We start from the raw sequence: 20,794 nt of genomic DNA, 5'->3' as shown, positions 1-20,794 counted from the left end.
ATCATATTGTTATACACCACATTAAAGGAAGACTAATGTTCCTCGGAAACATTAGGATTATAATATTCTAGAAAAGAGAGGCGTTAAAGCCCAATTCCCCAAGATCTAGTTCTGTTCAATTGGTTCCTCTGATTACTACTTGGAAAAAAAATAACCTGACTATTCCACTCCCTCTTCCCTATGTTTCTATTTCTCACCAAGGGCAACCATCCTTTCAGTGACCAGGTTTTCAAATTCAGCTGTCTACTCTTCCCTCTCCCTTACCTTGATGTATACTCAATTTCCAAGTATTATCAATTCTAACTCCACAATAATTTCCCTATGAATCTCTTTCTCTCCACTCATAAAGTTAACACCTCAACTGAGGCCCTTATAACTTCTTGCCTAGACTATTCCAACAGCTTTCTAACTGATCTAACTGATATCAGTGTCATGATCCTGTTTCAGCTGTTACTGCACTCTGTCTCCTCAAATTATTCTGTAGCTGCTCACCTGGAATATTCCCTGACCTACCCCTCTCCTTAGAATGTAAGCATCTGAAGGAAGGGTTTGCTTTTTTTTTTTTTGTCTTGGTCTCAACAACACCTAACAGAGCTCCTCAAACATATTTGCACTGTAATCAGACCAACAATATCTGTATTGTTTATAGTTGCACATAAATGGTGTTCAGCAAATGTTTGAACAGAATTTTTGTTGGTGGCTATTAAACCTATAATTACATTTTTTCAAATAAATGTTCACCAAAATATTTTTTTAGTTAAGCTTTTACATTATATTATATATATATTATAGCTTTTTTTATTATTGCTTGACAGAACATATCCATGGGTAATTTTTCAACATTGTCCCTTGCACTCACTTCTGTTCCAACTTTTCCCTTCCCTCCCTCCACCCCACCCCTTCCCCTAGATGGCAGGCAGTCTCATACATGCTAAACATGTTAAAGTATATCTTAAATACAATATATGTGTGCAGATCTGTACAGTTCTCTTACTGTAGAAGAAAAATCAGATTCAGAAAGTAAAAATAACCTGGGAAGAAAAATAAAAATGCAAGTAGTCCACATTCAAATCCCAGTGTTCTTTCTCTGGGTGTAGCTGATTCTGTCCATCATTGATCAATTGGAACTGAATTGGATCTTTTCATTGTCAAAGATATCTACTTCCAAGAGAATATATCCTCATATAGTTTTCTTATTGAGTGTATAATGCTCTCCTTCACCAAAATATTTTTGAAAGGTCTCTCATCTGGAACTTTTTTCCTTCTCACCTCAATCTCCTAGTTTTCCTGGGTTTTTTTAGGTCCCAGTTAAAATACTACCTTCTATTGGAAGCCTTTCTCAATTTCTCTTCTTTCTAATGCCTTCTGTTGACCTTCAGTTTATCCTTTATGGGTCTTATTTGTGTATTGCCGTTTGTATGTGGTTCTCTCATTAGACAGTGAGCTTCTTGAGAGTAAGGGTTGTCTAGTACCTTTCTTGTATTCTTCATGCTTAAACCAGTGCCTAGACCCAATTGGTGGTTAATAAATGTTTATTGACTGACAAAGAGATGAGAGACATTTTACAAACATTTTGATGAATATTTCTTTGAAAAAATTTAATTATAAGTTTGGCTAGAAAGTAAGAAATACCAATTCAACAGAATTGTGGCATAAGGTCTGAAAACAGGTTAAGAATTAAATTACTATGAAAGCACAATAAACGGAATTAGCTAACAGATTTTACACTGGCATCAAGAAAGGGGAAAGAATCAGTCTCTGAGATTTGAAATCAGGACTAGATGAATGATGAAATCATCAACAAAAAAGATAGATTTATAAAAGTAACAATTTGGTTTTTAGAAATATTTAGCTTGAGCTGATGCTTCATGGCTTTGAGTCATAGAATCCTCAGTCTCAAAGGAATTAAAATTGACAACCACCTACAGACAATGACGAGGTGGATGTGATCAAGCTGCAGCACTTAGTGTATACAACTCATCTTTTTTAATACTATGTCATCAGAAATTGTATGACCAGGAAAAAATAGAAATATTCATATAGCAAGAACAATAGCTGGACAATGGGATAGGTCACATGCTGTACTAATTACATCCATACAATGTTAAGAAATCTAGGAAAAAGACTTCCAGCAGGCTATGTAGACCCCAATACTGTGGTAGAGGATAACACTATAAAAGATTCATGGATCATCCAGAGAAAGGAATCTAGTAAACAGGGAAAAATACAAAGCAGGAACTGAAGGCAAAGATTAAGGCTAGATATAAAGATCTAGAAGTTATCTACTCAAATGCAATGCTTTAAATGAGTTTACCAAGCTATTAGACCCAACCAAATAATATCCAAGGATCTGAAAGAACTTGCAAATGTGAACCTCTGAGAATTGTAGAGTTGTAGAGAAGAGGAAAGGGATAATACATGCTTTACCAATCTTCAAAAATAGGAACATAGATTCTGAAAACAAAAGATCAGTATCTTATCATCCTTCCCCAATTAAGTTGTAGAAGAGCTTTTTAACTGACATTTAATAAACACTTTATAAATTAAGCAGAGAATTTTTGACCACCAGAAGTCAGTATGAGTTTGAATAGAACAACTCATGTCAAACTAATTTCACTTCCTTTTGTATCAAATTGGTAGATCAATGGAATGTTGTTAACACAAAATCTGAATTCAGGCAAGGAATTTGACCTCTTCTCTCATGTTATTTTTATAGGAGAGTTTTAGGCCAGACAGATAATTCACTTAGATATAGTCTAAGTTAACAGTTTATTCTGTTTCAATCAAATTACTTCAAGTAAAGAATTGTGGTGACTCCTGGATACTCTATTTAATGAGGAGCACTGTTAGCTAGAAAATGTTAAAAGAAGAATGACCAGGAATATGGGGAGACTTAAAACTAAATCACATAAGGAAGGACTAGTTGAAGAATATGTGGGTGTTTAGCTTGGAAAAATAAGACTTAGAAAAAACATAATCAAAAACACTCACTTAGATAACTGTGCTGGACACAGCTTTCTTCAAATTTTTGAAGAACTATTATGTGGAAGAAAGATTAGGTTTATTCTGTATAGGTCCAAAGAGAAGAAATAGGATTAATGTGTAGAAGGTCCAGATACACTGTTTTTGCTTCAAAATAAGGAAATGACGTCCAATAATTAGACCTATCCAATAAAACAATGGATTTTCTGAATGAGAGGGGCATTCAAGCAAAAGTCAGATGATCACTTGTCAAGAATGAAGTTTCTTTTTTTTTTCCTTTCGTTGAGGTTACTAGGGTTAAGTGACTTGCCTAAGATCATATAGCTAGGAAGTGTTAAGTGTCTGAGATCAGTGAACTAGAGTCCTCCTGACTTCAGGGCCAGTGCTCTATCTACTGTGCCATCTAGCTGCCCCAAGAATATAGTTTCAATGATGGGGATTAACATAGATTCTAAAAAAAACCTTCACATCTGAGGGGATATGACTCTACACCAAGACAAAACTATACCTCAAAGTAAACTGAATGATAGCAACTAAAATGAAATAGAACTGGAAGAACGCCAATTTAAAAACATGTAGATCATGTATTCTATACAAATTCAAGGCACAGGTATAAAAACCGATCATCAGTAATAATTTGAAACTTGATAAATCAATTAATAAGCATTTATGAAGTACCTACTATGTGCCAGGCATTGTGTTAGGTGCAGGGGATACAAAGAAAAAGTTCTCATCCTCAAAAATTTACATTCTATATTATACACACACACACACACATATATATATATATACATGTATGTGCATATATATACTATATACATATATATAGACTTCCCATATATATAGATTCCCCAAATATATTTATCCCTAAATATGTCTATGTGTATAGAAAACATACACAAATATTTATTATATAATACATATGTGAAAATAAATAAAGGTAAAAGTTTTGTAGATGAATTCATTAGCTACTGGGAGGGAATTAAGAAAGGTTTCAGTTGAAGGTATATCTGAAGAAAGCAAGGTGTTCTGTGAAATAGAGATCAAGAGGAAGTACATTTCATTTGTGGGAAATAGCTCATGCAAAGGCAAAGAGATAGAAGACGGAGGGTCATAGAAACTAAAAGACAGTATGACTAGATCATAGTGTACATGAAAGGGAATAATGTAGTATAAATCTGGGAAAGTAGGTAGAGGTCAGGTTGTGAAATGCTTCAAAAGTTAAAACAGAGAAGCTTTTATTTGATTCTATAAGAAATAGGAAGCTATTTCAATTTTTTGAGTACGGAAATGACATGAAAGATATTAAAGGGAAAAAAAAACTTTGGCAGTGATGTGTAAGTTAGATTGAAGAATAGAGATTTGAAATATTGAGACCATTTAGAAGGCTACTATGATAATCCTTAAAACAAGTGATGAGGGCCAGAACTGAGGTACTGAGTAGAAAAAAGAGAATATGTGGGAGAGAGATTGTACAGGTAGAACAGGCAACTGATTGGATATAGGGAATAAGTAATGGAAAGCCAAGAATAATGTTGAGGATACAAAGATCAATAAGGAAAGAAACTATGCCCTCAATAAAAAGAGGAAGGACCTGAAAAGACTTAAGTGAACTGATTCAAAGTGAGGTGAACAGAACCAGGAGAACATTGTACACTATAACAGCAATAGGGTACAATGATCAACTGTATGAATGATTTAGCTATTCTAAGCAATATAAAGATTCAATTCTGAAGGATTTATCATGAAAAATTCTGAGAAGAATCTAAATACAGATCAAAGCATATTATTTTTCACTTTATTTTTTGTGAATGTATTTTTCTTTTGGTTTTCTTTTACAACATGATTAGTCATATGGAAATAGGAAAATGTTTTGCATTACTGCACATGAATACTTTTATCAAGTTGTCTACCTTACCAAGAAAAAGAGAGAGAGAGGAGAGAAGAAATAAAGAGAAAATTTGGAACACTAAAACTTTTAAAAAATAAATGTTGATGTGCAAAAATGTTTGTGGCAGACTTTTTTGTAGTAGCAAGGAACTAGAAACTGAGTGGATAAGATGCCTATCAGTTGAAGAATGGCTAAATAAGTTATGGCCTATGAATGTTATGGAATATTCTTGTTCTATAAGAAATGATAAGCAGGATGATTTCAGAGAGGCCTGGGGAGACCTACATGAGCTGATGCTAAGTGAAGTGAATAGAACCAGGATATCATTGTACACAGCAACAGCAAGATTATACGATGATCAATTCTAATGGATGTGGCTCTTTTCAACAGGGAAGTGATAAAGGTCAGTTCCAATGGACTTGTGATAGAGCCATGTGCATCCAGAAAGGGGATTACGGGGATTGAGTGTGGATCACAACATAGTATTTTCACTTTTTTTGTTATTTGCTTGCATTTTGTTTTCTTTCTCATTTTTTTCCTTTTTGATCTGATTTTTCTTGTGCAACATGACAATTGTGGAAATATATATAAAAGAATTACATATGTTTAATATATACTGAATTATCTGCCATCTAAGAGAGAGGATGGGGAGGAGGGAGAAAAAAATTTGGAACACAAGGTTTTGCAAGAGTGAATGTTGAGGGGCAGCTAGGTGGCGCAGTGGCTAGAGCACCAGCCCTGAAGTCCGGAGGACCTGAGTTCAAATCTGATCTCAGACACTGTCTAGCTGTGTGACCCTGGGCAAGTCACTTAACCCCAATTGCCTAAAAAAAAAAAAAAAAAAAAAAAAAAAAAAAAAAAAAAAAACAAGAGTGAATGTTGAAAACTATGCATATGTTTTGAAACTATAAAGCTTTAAAAATTAAAAAACTAATAAAAATAAATGTTAAAAAATTGTTTTCACATGTAATTGGAAAAATAGAATTATTTAATTAAAAACTAAAAAAGGGAAGTTAGAAGGTGGGTTTGGAAGAAAAGATGAGTTCAGCTTTGAAAACAGTGAATTTTAGATGTCTGCATGATATCTCTGAAATAATCTAATAGACAATTGGAAAAATATTAGAGCTCTGGAGAGAATCTAAGATCGAAAATATTTTGAATAAAGACTGAAGAAGTAATCAAGAGTAAATGCACTATCTAACTGATAGCATATTGCTTGGCTTTTTAATATGCAGGAATGCTACTGAAGGGAAGAACAGAATTTGGAAATCAAAATTTCAAAAAAGAATGCTATCAATTTTTTTTAAAAAGAGTCAATGCAGAAAATAATAGAAGGCTACAGTCTTGAGAATACACACAATATTAAGGGACATAATATAAATGACACAGCAACAAAGGAGACTGAGGACAATTAAAGGGGATAGATTAAAAATCAGACAGATTAAAGGAGAAACAGGAGAGAATTATGGTTAGAAAAATACAAAAGAACAAAGTATCTAAGAAGAGAGGGTACTTGACAGTTTCAAATGCTACAAAGATGTCAAGAAAAGATGTGGACTAAGAAAGAATCATCAAATTTGGCAATTAAAGAGATCATTCAATAGAGAAAAGTCAAGGAAAAAAAAAAAAAAGATTGCAAATGACTAGCAATCAATAAGGGAAGAGGAAGTACAGATAATGGATACAGACAGCTCCTTCCAGGCATTTGGCCATGAAAGGGAGGAGATATATAGAAAATCATTCTAATAAATTGGTTTCTATGACCATGAAACAACAAACCGCCTTCCTATACAAATAAGCACTTCAGAAAAAATCAAGGTGAAACAAAACAAGGCTCATGTTATTTCTTAGCAGCAAAGTATCTTCCTTTTTATGTACAAGGTGTGAGTATTCCAGTGTCAGTGGAATAATAAAATTATTTAATTAAAAAATAAAAAGGGGAAGTTAGAAGGTGAGTTTGGAAGAAAAGATAATGAGTTCAGTTTTGGACACAGCGAATTTTAGATGCCTGCATGATATCTCTGAAATAATCTAATAGACAATTGGAAAAACAAAACTAGAGCTCTAGAGAGAATCTAAGATCAAGAGTTTTTTAGAACTGTTTTAGGAGGTAATAGAGTAAAAAATATTTGTTTTTAACAGGAGAAAGAAGAGGATGGGGAGGAGAAAAGTGAGGTACCTTGCTCTATTAAGTGTTGTTCTATTAAAACATAAGAAATGTCTTAAAGATTATCTAGTAAGAACTAAAGAAAAAAAAAAGCAGAAATATCAAGTTTCAAAGATTCATGAAAGTGGCAGCTAGGTGGTACAGTGGATAGAGCACCAGCCCTGAAGTCAGGAGGACCTGAGTTCAAATCTAGCCTCAGGCACTTAACGTGTCCTAGCTATGTGACCCCTGGGCAAGTCACTGAACCCCAATTGCCTCAGCCAAAAAAAAATTGTTTGGAATACAAAAAAAAAAGTATTTGGAATACAAAAATTAAAGCTATTTCAAGAAATGTGCAGAAACAAGTAATATTACAAAGTACAATACACGGGATCACAGTATAAGTCCATATACACAAAGTGCTCCTTAAAAAATTCAAGAAGGGAAAGAATACTGTCGCCTGAGAAACAAGAAAAATGTCACAAAGATGATCGTGGCTATGTAAGGAGAAAGAAAAGGATGGATCTAAAATATATCTGGGAATTAGAATCAATAGAACTTGACAGTTGACAAAAAGACAGGGTAAAGGGGCAGCTAGATGGCTCGTGGATAGAGAACTGGCCCTGCTGCCTTTATGGAGGACTGTCCAAGAAATAGAAAAGTGATTTTCTATAGATAATAAAGTCTTCCCAATGATCCTGCAGGCAGGTAATATTGTACTGAATGTATAAAAAACATAAAACACTACAGAATCTTCTAAATGAGATCTGCAATCACTCAAAAAAGTTTCATCTAGCCATTCTCTAAAAATCAAATAGATCAGCATATGCTTATTTGCCAGTCTAAAGTATTCAACTAGAGACAACTCACAGAGGTGATCTATCACTATGTATGTACATGGGGGGAAGGGGAGGGTAAAGGGAAAATGTGTGTATATGTTTTCTAAGGACTCACATAGACAAAGTTAAGGCTCAGAGTCAGACAGGTAGAGGAGGATCACCTACGGAATGGCTCTATGCTTTTAGTCACTCCAACCGCTCCTAAAAATAAAGGCCTATATCTTAAAAATAATATTTAGGTATGATTCAGGCCAATTCCAATACACTTATGATGGAGAAAGCCATATGCATCCAGAGAGAGGATGAGGGGAACTGAATGTGAATTACAACTTAATATTTTCACTTTTGTTGTTGCTGTTGTTTGCTTGCTTGTTTATTTTTCATTTTTTCCCTTTTGATCTGATTTTTTTATGCAGCATGATAAATGTGAAAATATGTTGAGAAGAATTGCATGTATTTAAACTATATTGGATTATTTGCTATCTGAGGGAGGGAAGAAAGGAGAAGAAAGAAAGAAAAATTTGGAACACAAGGTTTTGCAAGGATGAATGTTGGAAACTATATGTATTTTGAAAATAAAAAGTTGGGTTTTTTTAAAATAATAATAATATTCAGGGCTACAAGTCATGAAATACCACACTTTAGAATTAAAGTTGAAGGTGACCCAAAGGACAAAGGAGAAGTACATGGTATCCGTATAATGTCAAGGGAGGAGGACATCCCTATATACATCTGTCAAGCGAACCCCACTGTGGAAGATAACAGGAAGTCATAGACAAAAGTCACACATGATAGACAAATATAGATGGTGTATAATCTGCACCACTGGAGGAAGTATCCATATCAACGAAATTTCAAATCCATTGAAGTAGAGAAATAACTTGATGTATAGAAGGTGATCAAAAGAGGAAGAAGCTAAAAAAGACTAATATTCAGAAAATTCTGAAGGAAAAATGTCAAATTTCAGCAGATCTGAACTCTATAGGAAAAAATATCTCTAAGTCCCTGCAAACAAATAGAAAAGCAGGTACTTGTAGAAGGTTATGAAAACAGTGAGCATAGAAGAAATGTCTTAAAAGATTATCTAGTAAGAACTGATAATTTTTTGGGGAAAAAAAAGCAGAAATATCAAGTTTCAAAGATTCATGAAAGCAGCAGCTAGGTGGTACAGTGGATAGAGCACCAGCCCTGAAGTCAGGAGGACCTGAATTCAAATCTGACCTTAGACACTTAACACTTCCTAACTATGTGACCCTGGGCAAGTCACTTAATCCCAATTGCCTCAACAAACAAAAAAATCATGAAAAAGAGAAACTAAATGAAACAATTGGAGAAATTGTTCAGTTTTAGAGTCAAAATGGAATGTGAGTAGAACAAGCAAGTTTTCCAAACAAAGTGAGTCCAGTTAATGGGAAAGCCATCAAACAAAATCTAATGAAAACTTCAAACTGACTCAAACTGCAAGGATCTGCTATCATACATAGAAAACCTCTGACACAGGACTTATGAAATGTTTTTTATATATATGCATATATATAATTATTCATTCTAACAAGTTACTTTTATTTCTGCTGTTTTAGGTTTCATTCGTTTTACAATTTGTGTGTGCATTTTTTAAACTGAAAGCAGCAAGGAAGTAATTAGGAAGTAACCTTCAACAGGATCCTCCAAATCCTCAATCATATTCAACAACATATAAATTCAACTAGTGACCAATACCTTAAAGGTATTACTTATGATGTCACAGTCTTACATAGCAATGTTCAATATCATACCTTAGTTTATTCATTATCCTTTAAATCTGAAAACAAAGGCATCAAATTCCTTTGGGAAAATAACTTAACCTATTAAGTCAATCTTATTACCCATCACCCAAGACATAAAGTAGCTGAGCTATATAGGTACTATACTACTTAAAATGAAAGTGTTTGTTTTTAGCTTGAATTTCCACTAGTCTAAGACTTTTATCTTCCTTCTACACTTTCACAATCATTTTCATATTGCTTCTAAACAATTTGACACCATGAAAAACCTCAACCTACTCCCCAAATCCCAGAGTTAATACACTATATTAGATATAAAAAAAAAAATAAGGTTTTTTGAACCTTAGGCTTGCCTTAGGAAAAAACAAATACCCTGTGCTTTCAGCAAACTGCATGGTACAAGCCAAGACTGTGTTTTATGTGTGGGATATAAATAGGAATATAGTCCTTTTCAAGAGGAATATCACTCTGAAAATGATTCCAAAACCCAAAGTGAACTCTTAAAATTCAGAATTGTTTCTTGAGGCTTTAACCAAAAGTCACTTTACCGGTTAGTTTTTTGAACTAAACTATCATATTCCAAAGCTGTTCTAATGTGGATTTCCTTATAACTTGGAATTTAATTTTCAACTGACTGATTTAATTTGAAGGAGCTAAAGAAATTATGCAATGTTTAAAAACAAAAATTACCCTAGAGCAGTGGGGTAAAATTCAAATAGAAATGGGTACCACTAAACCATACATAAGAATCCCTGTGGGCCAAATGCTGCCTTAACTTTGAAATGTAATATTAGCTGTTTTATTAAATTTTTATTTATTTGGGTATTTCCCAACTACACTAGTTGGGACCATGCTTGAGACTATTGTAAGATACCTCTGACCTAGAGAATACAAACTATGTAGGTAGAAAACATAAACCAAATCAGGAAATAGCAGTCATGACTGGATTATTCAGAAGCAAAAGGAAAAGGCTACCTTCTTACCTGCTGAGTTGTGGCATCCTGCTGGACATAAGTCACCTGGCCTGGGTCTGTAAACAGAGTCTAGACAAAGGAAAAAAATATTTATCAAATAGATCTTTAGGTAGATTACCTACAACCCACACAGTAAAATTACACTATGCTAAGTACCAATTCCTGGGAGAATTCTTTCTCACCATAGCCACTCATAATCCTACATGAATAAATAAAACAGATAACAATCTTACATTTGACTAGAACCTTTTATTTGGGTGGCTCCAAAGAGATTTTATGAGATGACTATCCCAAACTAAGTATCATATATCACTATTTTACATCCAAGTAAAGCTACCTCAGCACCTTACCTGAATGTAGCAACTAATTAAAACGTTTATAAAAATTCTGAACAGGAAGTAACAAAACATTTCACATCAAAATGAAAATATGATGGGGGGACAGATAATGCAAAGTACTTTTAGGTTAAGGCAGTTTCATTAAAAACCTAAGACTCTACTAAATCTTCCAAATAGTTTTATCAGTTAATCATGGAATCACAGACTCTTGGACTCCCTTGCCCAATGCATGAATCATCTCTGTAAGTCAATAAATGGTAATCTTGCTTCTGTTTGAATTCCTTCAGGGGCAGAGAACTCCCTAGATGATGAGGCAGCTTATTTGATTATTGAACAACTCTAATAATTAAAAATGTTTTTATTATTTTTACTTAAAATCTACCTCTCTGTAACTTCAAGGCCTATATTTGTCTCCTTTAAATTAAAAGGGAGTCCCCATATGCAAACTAGAAGACCTATATTTAATGACTCATTCAAACAAGAAGGTCTTTGGCAACAAATGCTACCTGAAAAAAACCAACAAAATAGATAAACCCTTGGTAAATTAGATTAGAAAAAGTAAAGAGAAAAATCAAATTGTTAGTCTTAAAAATGAAAAGGGAGAACTTACCACTAATGAAGAGGAAATTAGAGCAATAATTAGGAGTTACTTTGCCCAATTTTATGCCAATAAATTTGATAACTTAAATGAAATGGATGAATATCTTCAAAAATATAGCTTGCCCAGATTAACAGAGGAAGAAGTAAATTGATTAAGCAGTCCCATTTAAGAAAAAGAAATAGAACAAACAAATGCTACCTAAAAAGAATTATGATTCAGCCCTAACTCAGGGAATTTTAAGATTTTTCTTCTGGATTTATTAAATTTTCTAATACATATCTTGAGAGTTAATATAATGTGTAATTATAAACAGACCCAACAATCACAAATGTGACATGCAATCTTGTTTATATAAACAACTCTACACTAAAAACTGTAAGGGTTAAGAAATGCAGGAGTGCCAAAAACACAGTCTTGCCTATTTTATTTTTCATGAGTATTAAAAGTATTACATTAAGTGGGTCCCTCTAGAAATTGACAGCATGCTTCTTGGGAGCAACTTGAGCTCTCTCTTGAATGTTACATAAGGGAAAATTAGTATTACCAGAATCTTAATGCAAATGAAATGGTATTTATTTTGATAACCATTTGAATAAAGAATGCATTCATGGGCCAGCATGAAACTTATGAAAACAAAGATAGTTAATAATTCTGTATCATTTGCTAGAGCTTAAAAGACTAATAGAATGGTTTCCAAAAAACCTGGGGAGACATATGAAATTGTATAAAATGAAGTGAGCTGAACTAAAACACTGATAGTAACAACAAAGGATGATCAATCATGAAAGCCTTAGATACTCTAATCAATACAATGAAATAAGACAATTCTAAAGGAATCCCAATTATCCACTTCCAGAAAAAGAGCTGATAAACTTTGAATGAGGATCAAAGGGTATTATTTTTATTTTATTTTACTGTTTCCTTTTATTTGTATTTTCTTTTGCTAAAAATACATTTTGCATAGCATCATGCATAAATGTAATCAAATTGCCAGCATTCTCAAGGAGGGACAAGGGTAGGATAGAGGGAGAGAATTTGGGATTCAAAAATTTTTTAAATTATTGTAAAAAAATTTTATATTGAAAAATATTTAATGAAGTAAATTTTTCAAAAATATTTTAAGATATTTCAGTTTTTGTTATAGTAGCTTATAGTAGTTATAGGTGATTCCACAATCAATAAATCACCAGCACAATTTGAACATGCTTTTTCTTTCCATTTATATTTGGCAACAATTATGCAGAGCCTCTGCAGACCTGATTTTTTGAATACCAGTTGCCTAAAATGAAAAACAATTATTGTATTTTCTAGCTTAGAGCCAAGAGGGAGAAGTCCAAAATTCTATTTGACATACCTGTGTGGCTTCCACAGGGTGGATATAAACTAAGGTGTGCTCTGGAGCATCCACTGAAGTATAAGAAGCCCCATCTGCTGTGTAGACCACCTGCTGGGGTGGACGGTCCTGATCATCACCATACACAATCTGAGCTACTGTTCCACCATCAGGAACAAAGTGCACCTGGGATAATAAAGCAGACAAATATATTCTTTTTTTTTTTAAATAACTTTTTGTTGATAGAACTCATGCCGGGGTAATTTTTAACAACATGATCCCTTGCATTCACTTCTGTTCCGATTTTTCCCCTCCCTCCCTCCACCCCTTCCCCCAGATGGCAAGAGTCCTTTACATGTTGAATGGGTTGCAGTATATCCTAGATACAATATATGTGTGCAGAACCAAACAGTTTTCTTGTTGCACAGGGAGAATTGAATTCAGAAGGTATAAATAACCCAGGAAGAAAAACCAAAATGCCAGCAGTTTATATTCATCTCCCAGTGTTCTTTCTTTGGGTGTAGCTGCTTCTGCCCATCACAAATATATTCTTACAACCAAAGTCACTTTCACAAAGACATATTACTATCCATGGACGATATATAGCTGGTTTTCTTAAGTAGGGATAATGAAAGAAGAATTTGGATTGATAGATCTATGTCTGCATTAAATAGCAGACTAGGAAGCCTAATGAACTATTTTTTTTACATTATACAACTAGATTAAACTCACTAGGCCCTAAATTGAAGATGGGCCATCACTCCCTGAGAATTTTAAGGATTGGGTTGACGGATGTTATCAAATGTGTCTAGATTCAAGAGTCAATTTCTCTCAAAGACATAAAACTACTTGTTTCAAAACTGTTGGGATATATCTTTATAGCACCACATTGTTTGCAAAGGCATTACAATTGGAAGATAAGTAACAAAGAATTAGAACATAAAAAAGAGTCAATTTCTCAAAGAAGTTTTATTTATCAGCAGATAAAATGTTTCCCAAGGATCAAAGACTTAAAAATACAAGCCTAGTTTTCATTATGCAGTTTTAATTCCTATGGGTAAAACGACATTGAGCCAGATCTTTGATATGCATACAAGCACATGTCTAAAGGAGAGAGAGCTGATAGCATAGTAGATAGGCTGCCAGGATTGGAATCAAGATCAGAATGCAATCCCAGTGTCAGACACTTATCAGCATCTGAGTCTGTTCCTGAGCCTCTCCATCTTCCATCTGCGGTCTTCCTGAGTTTCCTCTACTGTAAAATGGGGTTATCACCCACCTCCTATGGCTATTCTGAGAATCAAATGAGAATGTTTGTAAAGCACTTAGTACAGTGCTTGGAACATGCACTGCTTTAACTGCTTTGAACACTGCTTTAAAAATGCTTATTCCCTATCATCTACTTCTCCAAAAGTATAAACTTAGGGAGAAAGTCAAGATCATAAGTGTAATATTAACTATGATACCTACTTGGTCTTAATCCAATTCAACAAAACACCTACTAAGTGACATAGAAAAAGCAGGACCTTGGCATCTGGGAAAGATGGGTTCAAGGTCTATTTCTGGTGATCCTAGACAAGTCACCCAATCTCAAAGTGTCTCAGGAAGTCTTCTAAAGCTTTTAGCTATAGAACAATTGCTGATCTCCACTGGTGGAGATAGAGCTGGAGCTCTAGAGTCAGGAAGATCCAAGTTCAAATCTAGTTGGGTAACCCTGGGCAATTTTTTTACCTAAGTTTCCTCATCTACAAAATGGGTTGGAGAAGGAAATAGCAAGCCACTCCACTATATTTGCCAAAAAAAATCTTGAATGGGGTCAAGAAGAATTGAAAATGACTGAAATGAGTGAACAACAATAATCAGTAAAAGGAATTTCCTCACCCCTAGCAGTAAAATCACAAGGCCAGACCAAAAATTAAATGTTTAGAATACAAAAATTAAAGATATCTCAAGAAATGTGCAGAAACAAGTAATATTACAAAGTACAATACATGGGATCACAGTATAAGTCCATACACACAAAGTGCTCTTTAAAAAATTCAAGGAAGGAAAGGATACTGTCACCTGAGAAACAAGAAAAATGTCACAATTATCATCGTGGCTATGTAAGGAGAAAGAAAAAGATGGATCTAAAATATATTTGGGAATTAGATTCACTAGAACTTGACAGTTGATAAAAAGACAGGGTAAAGGGGCAGGCAGCTAGATAGCTCAGTGGATAGAGAACTAGCCCTGAAGTCAGGAGGACATGAGTTCAAATTCAGCCTCAAACACTTAATATTCCTAGCTATGTGACACTAAACAAGTCACTTAACCCTATTGCCTCAGCAAAAAAAAAAAAAAAAAAAAAAAAAAAAGACAGGATAAGAGAGAAGAAAGTCAAAAATGATGATAGGGATTCAAAGCTTTGGTGGCTGGAAAGATAATGTTATTGATTATAAGATTATAAGAAGGGTAAATTAAAGGAGAAAGTCTGGAATATGCTGAGTGCAAGGTGTTAGTGGGCTATTTGTGTGATGTCCTATATATAGGTCAAGATGCAAGACTGGACTCAGAGAGAAATTTGAAGTTTGGTAAATAGATATGGGAAGCATTTTTTTAAGTGGTTATAACTGAATCCAGTAAAACAAAAGTTTCCTGATAGCTGGTGATGATCTTTTACATCCCAATATGATAGAAGCCTCCCCCTGCCCCATGGGATTCAGCAGACTTAATACCCAGAGGCTAGGAATTGGGAGCACAAGACAGGGTTTGAGGCATAGATTGAGAAGGAAGCAGAAGCACAGTGCCTTGCACAAATTACCTGCTTACATGTCCATTGAACTCCTCAAATGCACAGGAGTAGTAAGGCACCAATGACAGGATACCAAAGGGAACAAAAAAGAGAGCTCCGACTGAAGTGAACACAGGCCAGAGGCAGGAGAAAGGAGCAGCAGAGCACAATGTGGCCCAAAGGTCCAGCAAGGCCAAGGCAGAGCCCATGTCATAGCAGGCCAAAGCCAGGCTGCCAAGGACCAAGAAGCATGGGGGAAGGAGCGGATCAGGGTCTCCATCAACAAGCACTTAGGAACAATAGGCACTTGGAGCAGGAGCTATGCTTGGTGCCCAGGCTGCACAGACATACACCAAACAGTCCCTGCCCTCAAGGAGCTTGGGTCTTATTGGAAAAGATAACCTGCACCCATATGGATACATTGAAAAGATAAGGAACAGAGCTGAGGAGGCACCGGCATCAGGAACGTCCTGAACCACGACAGGTCGGTTCCTCAGCTTTTTGTGGCTCAGAGCAGGGCCCACAATATGGAGGGGTTAGGTGACATGTACAGGTTACAGCCAAGGCCTGACTTCAATCCAGCCTGTCTTATGGCTCTAAGGCCAACTCTAGGCATCCTGCAGGGCAATTTCTGCAGATACAAATAATACAAATAACACAAAACCACATCCAGTTCTGGGTGGGAGGGGAGGGGGAACCCTTGCGGGGAGCTTTGAAGGAGGAGGCAGAAGGGAAGAAGAAGGGCATTCTGGGCCTGAGGAGATGTCTGTGAGAAGGCACCAAGATAGAGAACTTGGCCTGAGAATCCACAAGAAGTACGTAAGTCTAGAACACAGATTTTGCAAAGCAGAGTAAAGTATGAAAAATCTAGAAATAGGCTAGCGCCAGATGGTAAAGGCTCTGAATGGCCCATCGAGATGCTTATGGTTTATCTAAGAAACATGGAGAAGCGGCAGAAATCTTTTCAATAGCTGAGTAATGACTCAGTCACTTGCGTTAGGAACAATAGCAATGAAGATCAAGGAATATGGTAACTCAGATTCACCATGTGTGAGACTAACGGTGAGAGATGGGAAATGATAGGATAACAAAGTAAGAGAACAGATCAGCATTCTATATAATATCAAGGATGAGCTGTTTTCAAGAGAAAGGCATATTTCTTTTAGTGATAAAAGATAAGAAAGCACAAGAGGAACAGATTGAGGAATTAAGGCAAACATTTTACCAAGAAAATGAGGTTCAAGAAGGAACAGAGGAATAAAAGGATATACAAGGAAAAGAGACTATGAAAAACTAGAACTGGGCCTAAGGAGTTGTAAAAGTAAATAGGGGGCAGGAATTTTCTCTTAAGTAGATGGCAATCCTGAATCACAGGAATAAAGAGAAGTAGGAATCTGCTAGTTATAATGTAGGAAGATCACCAACTGGAGAGAAACCTGTAAGAATAAGTTAGCTCCAAGGTTTCAACTAAAATGGTGATATGAAAGAATTTCTACTAGTAGTATTTCCCAGGAGGAGTTCCCTCACTGACTTCAGTGGAGACAGAAGAGATAGAGGAAGCAAATGGTGGCAAGAAGAGTTCTGAACATGAAGAAAAAAGTCCTGATGTTCTCTTCTACTTACCATATTCTAATGTGTATTTCTGTGTCCTCAACAACCAGAACACAAGTGTTTAATGTTTGTTAAAATGAACTACTATAAGATTCTAGCTTAAGAGTTTTAGAAAAAAATTGAAAATACTTTCCTTAAAATTAAATAGATTTCCAGGTCTTTAAATCTGAAAAGAATAGGACAATAGGCTTACTGAGTTCTGGTTAAGCCAGTTAAGCTAAACTAAAAAAAAAAAAAAAAAAAAAATCTCTTATAGTCACATTTCACTTTTTAGCAAAAATAGTATTTTTTACCTTGTTCATTGCAACTAGTTTTCAAAAAACATTTTTTTCAAATATTCTTTGAGTAATAGCAACATCACTGAAATAAAGGGGATAATATTTATTTTAGGAGTTATGTTTGGTTTTTCTAAAATTCAAATTAATTTATATAGTAATATCTTGTGTCTTTATGCTCAGCTCAATATGCCGTGGGTAATTTTGTTGGGTATTCCTACCACCAATGTATATCAAAACACCTTAGCAACTAATTACGTGATTTTCAAAAAAAAATTTTTTTAAATTCAGAACAATGTAGCCAACTTCATAATAAGTCTTAAAACAGGTCCTTAATCAAATAAAAATAGTCCAACATCAGGCCTGACAGAATTTGTACTCTTCTGATATAACTGACCAGAGCCCAGAGGCACCTTCAGGCCAGAGAAACAAGACTTTTGTGAACAGTTTTTGTGTATAAAAAATCATGATCCTCAGTCATTAATATGTAACAAACCAAACTAAGAATTCCTGAGAACTTACAAACAAAAAAGCAATGTTAAGCAAAATGCCAGCTTGGTATCATGGATGGCTAGAAAGAGAAGATTGGCAGGCAATCACTGACAATCCTACAAATGATGAATTCATTCATTTAGCACAATTATGTATTATTATCCAACTAAAAAGTTGCCATAATAACAAAATCATGAAGTACTTTCTTCACCTGTGCAGTATTCTGTCCATGTTCAGCAGATGTAGCCCACACCTGTGAACCTTCGGCTTTGGAATCCATCCCACTGCTTTTTTGGAGACTCCAGGACAGCTGGTTCCTAGAGTGACATTAGGCAGAAAAGCCTCATTTGACTGCCATATATTTAAATCATGGAAGATCCAGTGACACACCTTTAGTGTACCTAGAAAGAGGAAAAGAAATTAATACCAAGTAAACTAATAAATCTCAACAAATTATATCTTTGTAGAAAAATAGGAAGGAAGGAGGGAAGGAGGGAAGGAGGGAAGGAGGGAAGGAGAGAAGGAGGGAAGGAGGAAAGGAAGGAAGAAAGGAAGGAAGGAAGGAAGGAAGGAAAGAAGGAAGGAAGGAAGGAAGGAAGGAAGGAAGGAAGAAAGGAAGGAAGGAAGGAAGCGAGGGAGAAAGGGAGGAAAGGAGGGAGGGAGGGAGAAAGGGAGAGAGAGAGAGAGAAGGAAGAAGTTTCATTTACAGAGTACATCTAAGAATAGAGATTTTTTTAAAAAAAGAAAAACGTTTTAAGTCACCTTCTGGACCTGACTGACCTCCCTTCCCTTTACCAAAAGTATGTAGTAGAATGGAGAAAATCAAAAAATGAGGACAAATATGAGGAAAGTCTGAAATTGCTGAATCTCAACTTGGGAGAGGCTATTGTAAAATTTGTTTCACCATCTGTTGGAAGAATATTTCATTTCTAACTCAATCAAAAACCTTTCTAAAAGTCCAAATATATGAGATCTATCTATGATCTTTTCTAGGGTATACAAATTGATTTCGTTCCAGTTATTGATTCCTTCCTTTTGCCAAATAAGGAAGTTAAATATATATTTTCATTTTTAAGTCATTTTTCTACCTTTCTAATGATGATGAAATACTGAAACCTATAAATACATCCGGTAATTTACAGACTTGAGTTCCAGGTTTCTCTATTCAATATACCTGCCTTGTGACCAAAAACAGTACTATTCTAATTTGATCACCAAGTTTAGTCATCAGACAGATGAAAATTTAGCACTATAAACTTCCACCCTCTAAGGACAAAGTCCTAGCACTAAAAGATATTTAGAATTATGTCTCATAGACTTTGAAGGAAATTTTCCAAAATGGAATTTTTTTAGGTAATTCATTTCCCCGTACCATATACCATATATCAGATTCGTTACATACGAATATCTTTCAGCACTAAAGAAGCTTTAAAGAAAAAAAAATCATAACTCCATGATACATAAAAGGTTTTCTTTCAACATAAGGAAACTCTCAAAATTATTTTTTTTGTATTGAAATTTTGTTTTAATACTGCTTTCAGCAATTGTATTTTAAACCAGGGCATGAGGTTTCAAGAATTATTTCCATCCTGGTTTTTTTGTTTGTTTGTTTGTTTTTTTCTTTTTTCCGGAATATCTTGAATGCAGAAGGTGCTTAATAAATGCTGGATGAAATGAAATGTAAACTAGTTCAAAACTGAAAGCTCAAAAATTTTAATAATTTCCAAATTCTCTTTTAACTGAGATTCTCAATATGACTTTAGGAATCTCTTGACCTACAAATTACAGATTTACTTTCAATACCTTCCCAATTTTGAAAATCTAATGTCATATTGATGAAGTCTAAAAGTTGCTTTGATATCTAGAGGAATAGAGCCAACTTTTTAAAACAAGCCTGAATAATTTTAATTTATGTGAAATATAAATAAGCCATACTGGAATGAATTAATATGAGAATCGGGATGCTTTTGATAATGGAGGCAAATCCTTTCTAATTCCTTTATTCCTGTGTATTAAAAGAAAAAAATCTTAAACATTAATTTTTCCATGAGAAATAAGATCACATTTCAACAAGCATTTATTAAGCAGTAAACTGTAGTAGAAATCACATTGAACTTTGGAGTTAGGTGAGCTGGCTTCACATCTTGACTCTATCGTAGCTCAATCAGCTGTGGAACCCTGGCATTTAACCTATTTTTTCATCTGCAAAAAAGAATAATACTTGTATTACCTACTTCACTATGTCAATTTGAGAAAGATATTTGGAAATTACAAAGCACTCTAGAAATGTGAAGTAGAGGGCAAAAGTATAAAATATTCAAACAGTATCAAATATGATTAATAAAGTACTTTATATACAGTTGGTACTTAATCCAATTCCCAATGAATTGAAACTAAATTAAAGACATGGGTTCCTGTGAAGGTTAAAACTTGGTTGAACACAAAATTTACATCACATAAAAAAAATAACATATGAATAAGTACTCATTAACCATATAATATGAACTGTTCACAATAAACCGGCTGTACATTAAAAATAAGGTATGAAAGAGGGAGATATGTTTTCTAAAGGAGTATGTCTGCCATCATCATGAAGCTTGTTCAGTAGAGTCCAAACTGAAGAATTCTCTGTATATGGTGAAGTCTTCTAGAAAAGCTCCTGTTTATAGATTATCCTATACTGACTTTATCCTTGGAATATCACAGAGCCTTCTGAATGGGATCCAGAACTGTTCAGAGAGATTAGCCCAAACCACCCATACCGAAAAAAACCAAA

At 34.6% G+C, this 20,794-nt stretch overlaps 1 protein-coding gene across 2 annotated transcripts in view; it reads right to left on the bottom strand.

The window, feature by feature from the left end:
• Positions 1-18,470, bottom strand: part of PRDM10 (PR/SET domain 10) — a 99,793-nt gene extending 81,323 nt beyond the window's left edge. Inside the window, exons 1-3 of one of the 2 annotated variants that reach the window (XM_051986676.1) lie at positions 18,230-18,470; positions 12,889-13,053; positions 10,605-10,664 (exon numbers count right to left, since the gene is read on the bottom strand). In XM_051986676.1, coding sequence (XP_051842636.1) covers positions 10,605-10,664; positions 12,889-13,053; positions 18,230-18,298 — 294 coding nt within the window. In that variant the 5' untranslated portion in view covers positions 18,299-18,470. The remainder of the gene's footprint in view (positions 1-10,604; positions 10,665-12,888; positions 13,054-18,229) is intronic. The other variant, XM_051986677.1, reaches the window with a different exon arrangement.
• Between the last annotated feature and the right edge of the window lie 2,324 nt (positions 18,471-20,794).

The sequence above is a fragment of the Antechinus flavipes genome, chromosome 3, assembly GCF_016432865.1.
Source record: "Antechinus flavipes isolate AdamAnt ecotype Samford, QLD, Australia chromosome 3, AdamAnt_v2, whole genome shotgun sequence".
Lineage (NCBI taxonomy): Eukaryota > Metazoa > Chordata > Mammalia > Dasyuromorphia > Dasyuridae > Antechinus > Antechinus flavipes.
This window is presented reverse-complemented; position numbering and strand designations above follow the sequence as displayed.